Source organism: Halichoerus grypus, chromosome 8 (assembly GCF_964656455.1).
Source record: "Halichoerus grypus chromosome 8, mHalGry1.hap1.1, whole genome shotgun sequence".
Taxonomy (NCBI): domain Eukaryota; kingdom Metazoa; phylum Chordata; class Mammalia; order Carnivora; family Phocidae; genus Halichoerus; species Halichoerus grypus.
Window position 1 is genome coordinate 117634874 of NC_135719.1, and position 12521 is coordinate 117647394.

Below are 12521 nucleotides of genomic sequence, written 5' to 3' on the forward strand. Positions count from 1 at the left end.
TATACAAGAGAAAATATGCTTAGGAGTTAACAAGCATACACAAACTGCCTAGGTTCAAAACTGGAATCTACCACTTAATAATAGTGTAACCTTGGGCAAATTCCTTAACTGACCTTTGACATCTGTAAAATGAGCATGATAGAATTTTATGGGGCTACTTAGAGGATTAAATTCAGTAATACCTAAAAACAATGTCTGACAGCAAAAACTCCAAAAATACCAGCCTCTATCATTGTCACTATACTTTGCTATTATTGGAGCTGCTTTGTTTTAATTGTTTAGTTTCTTCCTCTCCAGAGTCTCCACTTGATTTTGCTTGTCCCCTATGGGCCTTCGGCTGACTTTGGAGTTCCCGTTCCAAAACTTTTTGACCCTTATTTTGTTACAATCTCAGTATTCTACCAGTGATCTCAATCGTACCATGACATCCCCACATCCCCAATGTAAAATTAGTTTGTTGATGGAGTAGCAAACTTGCAAGCAAAGTCATTGTCTTGGTTCTATGACTAGTTGAAATTCTAGCACTAGAATTTGGGCCGATCACTTACTCTCCTCATATTTTAGTCCATATTTGCAAAACTTAAAATATTTTCTAAACTTAGTTTCATTTGCAGATTACATACAGCATTTGAAAAGCACCCCTGCAGTTCCTGAAATTCAGATTCTTTAAGAAGTTAAGGTGATGCTTAACCTAATCAGATTTCATTTGCTCATAATAGTTAAGGATGAGCGGCTCCATTTAGTTTTTGATCTCATAAATACCAGAGTTTTAAAGGACTAGTGGGTAATCCTGATTTTGCTCCACTGAGCGGGTTAACAATTACTGTTAGTATTATCATTTTAAATAAATGCAAAAGTATTGGCATAGTGACAATAAAGCTTCATTAACTAAGACAACTACAACTGAGATTTGGGAAAATTTGACTTGAGTTCTCTGTTCACAATGATTTATAATGGAAGAATTTTCTAAGTAAAATGGTAGTGTTCTCTCTTCTGTCTTCACCTATTCTTAGAAAAGTTCCTGAAACCCATTTACTCTATAAAGAATGTATTTATTAATTGCTTAAAATGTTATACCCCCATGAAAGTAGTTATTGTTTAATTTTATCACCAAGCTGCAGGCTCAGTGTACAAAGTTCATATTGTGGAATTTCAGCGGCCATCCAGTGGGCATAGTAGGTATTCTTTGGACAGAGGAATCTTTTAAGTAGCCTTAAATGCATCAGGTAGATGCATCTTCACCAAAGGCTAGGCCATCTTATTTTAGTTCTAGAATGCTAATATCTACTCAGGGCTCTTAAAACTCTTTAGAACAGAAATGACAGATATGTTTTAGCTCACCTGCCAGTGCTAGTTGTCAATAATTACATGAATTTCTATTGAGAAGAGTTCTGAGATCAAGTCCAACCTAGCAGAAAAGAGTATGTGATTGACTGAAACTGAATGGAGGGGAAGGGAGTAGCAGCATATGTGTTAAGTATTTATAATCCTAATGCTCAACCTTAAATTCTTCAAGGGCACAAACGATGTCTTACTCATTTTTCTGTCACCAGTGCCCAACACAAGGTATACTGTGTGACTCTTAATAAATGTTCATTAAAATTAACTGATTCATATTCTTAAAGTACTTTGCATTGTATATATATATATTTTTTCTCCCAGAGACTTTAGTTGTAGTAATCTTTTATGTTTAAAAAAAAAAAGAAACAATTGTGCACAAAGATGAAGAATGACTTGTGCCATATCTGAGAGCAAATGGACTGAAAACCTGTGACTAGAATCTACTACTTCTCATCTTCTCAGTCCTAGTCCTGGTCTAGTCGTAGTCTGTTTGTCCAAGGGCCTTCAGATTGCGATGAAGGAGATTTTATGTATACTAACATTTTTTTTTCATTCTTTCCCAAGGTCTGTCGAGTTGCTTACGAAATCATGCAAACACTTCATCCTGATGCTTCTGCAAACTTCCATTCTTTGGATGACATCTACTATTTTGGGGGCCAAAATGCCCACAACCAGATTGCCATTTACCCTCACCAACCTCGAACTGCAGATGAAATCCCCATGGAACCTGGAGATATCATTGGTGTGGCTGGAAATCATTGGGATGGCTATTCTAAAGGTGTCAACAGGAAACTGGGAAGGACGGGCCTATATCCCTCCTACAAAGTCCGAGAGAAGATAGAAACGGTCAAGTACCCCACATATCCTGAGGCTGAGAAATAAAACTTCGATGGAAGAGAAGGACAACTAAACTCAGTTCAAATCATTTGAGCCAAACAGTAGATGAAGAAGGCCCTGACCTTACAACACATGGTGAAATGAGTAGACAACTTTAAGCACCAGGAGCAACTGGAAATGACAGATGCTTCACTGGTGGAATTACTCTTTAACGAGGGCTACAACGCCCTTAAACTCATGCACAGTCCAGTAATGTACTCACATATAACATACAAACAGGTTGTTTTCTACTGTGCCCCTTCTTTCAAGATTATGTCCCCATGAACAAACACTGCCACATTGTGTAATTTAAGTGACACGGACATTTTGTGTGAGACTTCAAACATGGTGCCTATATCTGAGAGACCTTCGTGACCTAATGAGAAGACCCGAAAAGCTCCCTACTATGGGGAGGTTGATTCTTAGCCAGTGGTGCTATTGTAACCACTGAATTCACTCCAATCAGCAGATTCAGAATGAGAATGGATGTTTTTGTCTGGATTTTTTTTTTTTTTTAAGTAATTGCATCAGTTCCTCCACTTCATCATTAATAAGTGAAGGATACATCAGAAAATAAAATATTCACACTCCATTAGGAACTTTTGTAAAACAATGCCATGAACGGATCTTTAGTACTCAGTGTTTCTGGACATTCTCTTTGATAACAAAAAATAAATTTTAAAAGGAGGAATTTTGTAAAGTTTCTAGAATTTTCCATCATTGGATGATGTGGTGGTCAGCTTTATAGTAGAAAATCTATGATAAAAAGAGGAGTTTTCTAGTTTTTCTGCTTAATTTTTTTTGTTTGTTTCTGATTGAGTGACTACTCAGTTCTTAGGTCAAAGAGTCATTAGTCCATTTTAACAGAGTCATTAGTCCATTTTAACACTGAAAACTGAATTTAGTTGATACACATTACAGAGTTGCGAAGATATTCTCTGAGCGCTTTTATTTTCTTATTTTGGGCATTGTATTTTTTTAATTGAATTAATCATACTTCTTGTCCCAGAGGAACTGTCACCTCCATTTCCAAAACGAACAATTTCAGGCTTGTTGGTAACCTTTCTTATTGCGGCCATTGTCATTTTTTTGTGAGTTGAGTCCTATTGTTTTACCCAGGAACCAATATGTGTCTTTTCTTATGTCCTGCTTTTGAGAGCACCAGGAACCTTTGGGGTTGAGAAGCTGGCTCTGTTTCTCAAGTACATATCTCACAGTATGTAGAATTTGCTGAATAAAGGAGAGTGGAACCAGTGTGAGACCCAAGATGGGCTTGGGATTATCTCTTCCAAATACTTCTTTTAGTAATTCCATGAGAGAATCACTTCAGAAGATAAGACTTTGATGCCCTCTATGCTTTCTCTCTGAGCATCACTTTTCTCCTTGTAGAAACATTTCCTACTTTCAGTAGCCTGCCTCCTTCAGATGCATGGCAAGCATATTTCATAGCATGTGTTCTACATTCTAAAGGAAGAATTTGATCCATTAAGAACCAGTAGCAGGCCTGGTGTTGAATACCAGGAATGCCAAACAGAAAAGCTGTCTTTGACATCCTCACTAAATGAAAATACCTATATGTAAAATCTCCCCACCAAACTTCCCTAAATTCTTTCTACCTGTCATGTCAAGTCTCCCAAAGAGCAAAAACTAATTACCTATAGTGTCAGCAAGCAACTTTCAGTTTAGTTTTAGTACAAATAAAAGTCATTTGAAATAAAAATCTCCCACTGAGCAGAGGTACTTTTGAATGAGTTATTTTCTTTTTTTCCTTTTTTTCTTTTTTTTTTAAGTAGGCCCCATGCCCAATGTGGAGCTTAAACTCACAACCCTGAGATTAAGGGTCACAGGCTCTACTGACTGAGCCAGCCAGGTGCCCCTGAATATGAGTTATTTCCTAATTCCCATCTCACTTGTCATCAGAACATCAGTAACCATGGGTTACTAATGATAGTATATCTTCCTCTGCTGTTAATTTCTCTGCTGAGATTTCCTGTTTTTATTCATTACAAGCATTTTACTTTCTCTATAGAACATAGCTATAACTACTTTAAAATTCTTTTCTAGTAAATCCAATATCTGAATCATCTCAGAGTTGGTCTCCGCTGTTGGTCTTTTCTCCAGAGAAGGAGGCATATTTTTCAGGTTCTTCAAATGCTGAGTAATTTTAGATTGTTTTGCAACTGAATGTTGTAAATGTTTGTGTTGTGGATTCTGTTATATTCCTCTGAACAGAGTACTGATTTTTTTGTTTGTTTGTTTGTGTTAGCAGGCATTTTAGCTTCATTGGACTCAAACTATCAATTGTGTTTTGGGCCACAGCTCAAATCTCAGTTCAGTTCTTTTATCTTTAGATGGAGTTTACCCTGCACTTGTGTGGTTCAGGGGCCCGCCAGAGATCTGCATAGAGTTCATACATAGAATTTGAGTTTCTCTTTTCTTTGGTTCTTTTCTTCTGAGATTTTCCCCCTCACTTTCTAGCAGCTGTGGTTGCCCTGATTCTGTGGTTTCCTCTTGATTCTTCAACTGTAGTTTTCAGTCAGCTAAAAGCCATAAAAATGGGAACTCACCTTGTGCCATTTCCTTCTTCTAAGTTTCAACCTGTCTCCAGAGTTTGCCTGCTTTTTTTGTTCATTCTCTAATGCCTTTGGGTGGTTTTTTTGTATTTTGTCAGGTTTACAGTTGTTCTCCATTGGAAGATCTGTTCAGTAGGTGCTTAAACTCCACCATACCAGAAGTGAAACTCTGAGGCAGAGACTTAAAATGAAAAAGCAAGGTGTGGGAGGAGGGAACAGAGTCTTACGACAGCCTGTTTAGACTCTAACCTTAATAGCTAAGCAGCCAGTAGCTTCAGGCAGTAAGGAAGATGAAGAACTAACCTAATTATTAAACCTGCAGGTGTGAAGGGCTAATGAATACTGCTTACCACATCTTCCTGAAAAGTTTTTCTGAGCCACTTTTTTGCAAATCATGTAAATGATGTTGATTCCTCTTTTACTCACTGTCTTGTGGGGAGGGCTGGCATTTCCTCCCCACTGGTGTACTTTCTCCATGAGGACATGGTACTTAAAAACTGCATGATTTTGAATTGAGTGACCAGTGCTAGATTAGGAAGGTTTGGGTCTTTTCCTTTTATAAGACCCATTTCTGAAGGAGCCTTACTTAGAACCAAATTACTAGCCTGGGCTGATTGAATGCAGGCACCAAAATCCTGCATATTAATGACTAAGGGGTTATAAAAGGTCTAACCAAGGTTCTCCTGGTCTTACCACTGAAGTCTGAGTGAGTTGGTACTGAGCTGGCATTTTGTGCCTGCTGTGAAAGGGCTCCCAGCCCTAATCCAGGGTTTCTTGGTGTCCCAGGTGAGGGACAGACCAGTTGTTTCCCTCTCTCGAGCTTTAGTTTTTCCTATTATATAGAGCCCAGCCTATCTCCTGGGTTCCCTCTTAAATCAAGAACATGAACTGAGCTTCTGAGAGGGTTGAGTGTTAAAAGAGAAAAAGCACACTTAAAAACAATCTCATGAAATATTGGTGTATTTAGTTCTGAGGGATTACAATTACCGAATATTCAAAAAGCAGGAAAGGTATTAGTCTAAATGGTGCACTAGAAAAATCTCTGCCTCAGTAAGAAATCTCTCTTAGTTGAGGAGCAATAGACAAGTCCTCTTTGATCATAGCCAACTGCCTGATACTTCATTTGTGCTCCCAGGAAGGCTGTGCAATAGCCAGGATCAATAGACCTATATAGAACAGATGTGTGGCTTAGGAATTGATGAATTTGGGAACTTGGTTATGACACCCAAATATATGCCAGATATAGACCCTAGGGAATTTTTAAATGCGGTGTCCCCTGGGAAGCACAAAGGAGAGTTTGCCTCTGTTCTTACTGGTTCCTGGCAGCATTCTCCCTTATGGAAATAGGGAGGAGCTAGTCCAGGATCCTTGGCAGGGCAGAGGGAAGCCTTGGTAAGTTCTTGGCTTCAGCTGTCCTTGATATTATACGTGTTTGATCCTTGCCTTTGACAGTGGATTCATTTTTGGTTCTTTATGCAGGTCAGAATTTCTGACTCTGGGTACCTGCTCAGCTATTCAGCCTTGACATCACCAGTCCAGTTCAGTTGCCACCTGCTTTCTCCTTATCCTTAAATTAGACAATCTTGATTTTGTTTCCTACTACCTTTACAGAGAATGATCTCATGTGTTGCTCTTGTTACTGTTCCATTCCCTATGCAGTTCCTATCCTAATTACTAACGCTATAGTTTTGTCATTGACATCTCCAAGATATGGAGGGAATATAAAGGAAACCAAATATTCCCCTGGACAGTTTTAGGTAAGATATTCCTGGATCTGAGGTATAATGAAGCTATGATACTCTGTATTTGTGTCTATTTAAGCTAAAGATTTCAAATATTTTCATAAATCAGTGTTACTACACTGAAGCAGAGCATGGCCAGGACGTCCTTTGTGTAACACTATGTCCATCTGGACAGAGCCTGCACTTTTTTAAAAGCAATGTATCAAAGACCATGGCCATAATCATTTGGTGCTTGGGAAGAGAGCCAGGAGGAGAGTTCCAAGCTTCTGCTGACCTCCTGTCATCTGTAAGTGTTCTCTGTGACCTGTCCTCCAACATCAGTGTCCCACAGAGGCTCTTGTTCCCTAACTGCCTGTGTGGGTAGAGAAAAGGCCATTAACAAAGGAAAAAGCAGTATGTTTGTTCATAACCCAGCTGCATATGGGAGCATCTGTGGAGGCTGGGAATGTGCAGTGCTTTGTATAGAAAGCACAGATAGTTTAGACTGTGGGTGTGGTCAGCAGTCTGAGGAATGCTGGGACTTTGAGTTTCTGACTTGTCTTAACTTCCCTACTGGATTGCAGCCCCTAAGAATTTCTGACCCAACAAAAGAAATGGAGCAAAGGCAAAAGTTCTCAGTTTTATTTCTTTATCATAGTGCCTACAGGCAGGTAATGTACATGTATCTCAGATCCTCCAGGGGAAAGAGCAACAGTACTGTTGGCCCTTGAACGGTGTAGGTCCACTTATACGTGGGCTTTTTTTTTTTTTTTTTGGATAAATACAGTATGGTACTGTAAATGTATTTTCTCTTCATTATGATTTTCTTAATAGCATCTTTTCTCCAGCTTACTTTACTGTAAGAATACAGTATATAATACATACAACATACAAAATATGTGTTAGTCAATTGTTTATGTTATTGGTAAGGCCCCTGGTCAAGTAGGCTATTAGTAGTTAAGTTCAGAGGGAGTCAAAAGTTATATATGGATTTTCAACTGCATGGGCGGGGGGTGCTGCCCCAACTCCCACATTGTTCAAGGGTCAGCTGTACTCACTGAAAATCACTGAACTGGAATTCAGAACACTTAGCCTTGTGATTTTGACTCTGCTATTAGATGTGAACAGGTCAAATAGTTTTTCAGCGTTCTATTTTCTTCATTTTTGGAATGAATTGCTTGGATTTAATCAGGTTCTAAAAGTGTTTATTGTCTGGTTGGGTTCCACATGTCTAAAGAAGATAGCTACTACTCAGCCTGAGCTGATTATTGTCCCAAGGACAGAATATGGCCAGATCTTTGTTTTTCAAGACCAGCAAAATCTATTTGTTATGCACCATCTTCAAATCTGTAAATATTAACAGCTAATTCAAAAAATACATAAAACACTAAGGGGAGCAAATAACACATCTGTAGCTACTTTTCGCCCATGGTCCATTAGTTTACAATCTCTAGATCTAGAAGGTTCTTTCCTAACTTCAAGATTCTATCTCTGGAAAGGATTGGTAATATGGGTAACAGCCATATAATGCTTTCAGGTTCAGTTGCCACACATGTCCTAAGTCTTTGGAAATACCTGCTTGGTTGGCTCTTATCCTGGGCTCAGAAGTAACTTAGTATGCTGAAGGACAGCTGTGCTGTGATAGCTCATACCCTGGGCCCCTCTCAGACTTACCTTAAGGATCCAAAGTTGGTTCTGTTTCAACTGCCTTGACCACCAACCTTGATTTCCTACACTAAGGCTTACGGACTGCCTGTGACTCAAGAGGCACAAACTGAGGTGCCACCTTAGGGAGTTCCTGTTATTTTTCTCCATTATACCCAAATATTAAGATACCAGAGTACGCTTCAAGTCTCTAGTCCTCAGTGTAGAGAGAGATAACAGGGCCCTTGGTAGTCTTTAAGGAGACATGGTGAACTAGGAGATACTGAATGGATTGAAGATGAGCTGATATTTCTGTTTCTAAAAATGAGAAGATAGATTACCAACATATAGATGGGTACATTTGACAAGTCATGAGTGAGGTTTTGGACTAGATTATTAAAAAGGTAACAGTGGTAACTATGCAAGAACCAGACATACCAGACTAATCTTATTTCTTGTTTTCATACAGCTTTACAGTAACAAGAATGACCATAACAGTTAGCACTTAGCACTTTCTATGTACCTGGGGTTTTTCTAAGTACTTTACTGGGTTGACATAATCACCATCATCATAAGGTAGGTACTATCATTACTTTTCTTTATTGACTAGGAAACTGAAGCACAGAAGTCTTAAGTAAATTGCCCATGATGATAAAGTTAGAGGGCAATAGAGCCAAGATGCTACTGTAGACGGGATGGCTTTTAACCACTCCAGGGAATACCGTGTCTGTGCACACTGCTTTACTAATATTTCAGCACAGCATCAGTCATTTTACTGTAGGGAAGACAGAACAACTGAGGCTGCCTGGCATAAGCAGTTGTATTAAGAACTAGCTGTATTTATTGAGAAGGTTTTGTTAACTCAAGTCTCTGCTAGTTTGCCATAGAGCTCTATCCTGACTTGTTCACACAGTTTATTAATCCTTCGAAAAAGGACATTGATGGGAACAATATGATGTAGTAGTTAGAAATCTGAGTTCTCTTGTCAGTCTGCTTGGGTTCAAATCCTGGGTCTTCTACCTATTGGCACTGTGATCCTGAGCAAGTAACTTAACCTTTCTGTACCTTCTCTTACCCATCAACTAAATGAAAATAATAAGAGTAACTACTTCATAAGGTTTTTATGAGGATTAGATAAATTAACATGAAAATCTCTTAGCCCAGTGCCTGGTATAAAGTTCAACAAATTGAGCTATCATCACTATTCTTAGTTCCTTGTTGTCAAATTTTTTTTAGTGACTAAAAGCTGAGATAATAGCAAATTATACCATTTGAGAGAATCAGGATCCCTAAAAGTTGCTTAAAAATTGAAAGGGTAAATCTAGCATATTGTCAGGGCTAAGAATCACTGTATTAGATAATCAATACTGGAGTGTTTGACCTCTGCACAGCTTACAAGTGTAGTTTATTCTTAGATCCAAAGGCCGGTCGTGCCTCAGTTCAGGCCACAGGAGCTGTAACTAAAGACCTAGAGAACTGAGTTGCCTGTAAACTCAGTATTGCCATTAGTGTGCTGTGACTTCCCCTCCTACCTTCCCCTACCCCTCACAAACAGAAGTCTCCTGACAGGGAAGGTACTGAACTCTTGAATCTCACCTTGAATCCTGTGCTTGGTTCACGATAGCCGGTTCAGGTATTGGTGCGCCTGCTGTGGGAAGAAGTAAACAGGGTTGTTTTATGTGTCTGCAGTGTGCAGAAGCAGCAGTGATGAGAGTAAGCTTAACCCAACGCATGAAAGAACTTCCTAATAAATTAAGTTGTTGAGAATAACACAAGCTAATTTAGGTGGCAGCTTTCTGTTCTTGCAGGGATGTCCAAGCAGAACGGGATGCCCAAGGGAACCTCAAGCATCTAACTGGGGTTAGATAACCTACAAGTTCCACTCCAGCCCTAAATTTCTAGAAAGGTCATGGATTTGTGGTCATGCTGTAGAGACTGAAATTCCAGTAAGGTCATAAGTGGTGCCAACCTGAAGCCGCCTGGACTAGAAGCCTGGACAGCTTGATCTGGTAGCAAGAGAAACCAAGGCCTGTTTACTAGGCTAGATGACTATGTCTTTTCCTAGACATCAGTTATAACTGAGTAACTTAATTTCTTACCTAAGGTAACAGGCTTTGTGAACCTTTGTTTAAGTCTGAAGACTCCTCTTTTGTTTTCTTTCCCCTCTTTGTTCCTGGTAAAGTTTCTTTCATGGAATCACAGCTTTTTTCCTATCTAAACTAAGGGAAGAGACAAAGGCCAAGAGAACTGAGAAGTCAGGGTCTCTGGAGGGCAAGGGTTGGGATGACATCACCCGCTGGACGAGATCTGACTTTTCCTTCCCACTCAAGAAATCGAAACAAGTGTGAGTCCCTTCTGATCTATTTCATTATTTTTAAATATCCATAAACACAAAATTGTGTGTAAACATACCTCACAATTAATCCCTGCATACTGGGGGTTCTCCTTGCCAAGAATGAGAACATCTGATGTGGGTTAAGGCTAAAGCACAAGATGTTTGAAATCAGTTAGCTCTAGTTTCTAGTTTTGGGTTCACAGCTGTTGAGTATCAACAGGTTTAGTCTGAGGTAGTGTTCTTTGAAGAAATTCTTATTGACAATTCAGACAGCCAGAATTCTCTAAGTCAGTAATTGGCATGCTCTAGCCCACTGCCTTTTTGTTGTGGAGCAGGGTTTTATTGGAACACAGGACACCCACTTCAGTTACACACGGTCTGTGGCTGCCTTCAGGCTATAACAGTGCAGCTGAGTAGTTGTAAAAAAGACGGACTGTTACAGCCCAAAAGGCCTAAAATATTCACGGTCTGGCCTTTTATAGAAAATGTACTGACCCTTGCTATAAGTAATCCTACCTTCTAGATTCAAACGGATAACCCCAAGGGGCTCAACGTCCCAAAATACTGCTTGAATCGTCAAAGAAAACTTCAGTTGTAGCGTGGTAGGGCGTCCACTAATCTATGTGGGGCCTCCGTGCAAACTGGGGAAAGGTGCTCCTTTGGGCAATTATTGTAATATGCTTATTTTTATAAGAAAACTCTTACTGCCGTCTGTCAGAAAATTACTTCCTAAATATACTAATAATCTGCAGTGTCTACAATATGAATTACACTCCCCTGTAAACCTGCATGCAGCTGCCTCAGTATAGTTATGCGATCTGGTGGAAAGAACACTCTACTTGGAGTACTAGACGTGGATTCTACCTGCAGCTCTGAAACGAAGCCGCTCGAGTCTTGGGCAAGCCATGTAATCTGTCTAGGCCTCGGTTTTCTTACCGTTAGCAGGGAGGGAGCCTATAGTAGCTGTTGTAAGAGATTAAATAAGATGATAGACATAAGATTGCTTTGTAAAGGCTTACAGCTCTGTAAAATCCGTCTCCAGTCATGTTTTGGGCAGCTGCTATAGTTAGTTCATTTATAGTGTAACTGGAAAGTTGGACACATATGAACTGCACTGGAAAGTTACAATCTAACATAAAAAGTTATGTAGAGGGTGCACCTGGGGGGCTCGGTCGGTTAAGCCTCTGCCTTCAGCTCAGGTCATGATCCTCGGGTCCTGGGATTGAACCTCGCATCGGGCTCCCTGTTCGACGGGGAGTCTGCTTCTCCCTACCCCTCTACTTACCACTCCCCCTGCTTGTGCTATCTCTCTCGCTCGCTCTCTGTCAAATAAATAAAATATATTTTTTTAAAGTTATGTATATTTAAACTAATTATCCTTTTTTATTATTATTATGTTATGTTAATCACCATACATTACATCATTAGTTTTTGATGTAGTGCTCCATGATTCATTGTTTGCGTATAACACCCAGTGCTCCATTCAATACGTGCCCTCTTTAATACCCATCACCAGGCTAACCCATGCCCCCGCCCCCTCCCCTCTAGAACCCTCAGTTTGCTTCTCAGAGTCCATAGTCTCTCATGGTTCGTCTCCCCCTCCGATTTCCCCTTTAGCTAAGGGACTTCTTCCACCTTCAGCTCTCCGCACCCTGAAGACGGGGTATGAAATACTGGTTCACATTTATTGACCTCCTACTATATGCCAGACATTGTATTAAGCTCTTAACATGCTTTATTTCGCATGTGTAATCCACATCAGCCATGTGAGGTAGGCATTATTATCCCCATCTTTACAGATAAGGAAAAATAATAACTGGCCTCTATTTATTTATTTACTATGTTCCAGACACTATTCTAAGTGCTTTACATATTTTAACTCATTTCATCTTCACAATGCCCTTTGAGACATGTATGGTTATTATTTCTACTTTTCACATGAGGAAATTTATTCAGAGATTAAATCAGTGCTTTCCAAACTTTCTCACATCATGGCACACAGAAGATTCTAATTTTTTTGGCATTGTGGAT

At 39.5% G+C, this 12521-nt stretch overlaps 1 protein-coding gene across 8 annotated transcripts in view; it reads left to right on the forward strand.

Annotated features, from left to right (window-relative positions):
* FUT8 (fucosyltransferase 8) overlaps positions 1-11847 on the forward strand; it is a 324832-nt gene extending 312985 nt beyond the window's left edge. For all 8 annotated transcript variants that reach the window (XM_036120194.2, XM_036120190.2, XM_036120191.2 and 5 more), the window contains one exon: positions 1906-11847. In XM_036120194.2, coding sequence (XP_035976087.1) covers positions 1906-2223 — 318 coding nt within the window. In that variant the 3' untranslated portion in view covers positions 2224-11847. The remainder of the gene's footprint in view (positions 1-1905) is intronic.
* The last annotated feature ends 674 nt before the right edge of the window (positions 11848-12521 follow it).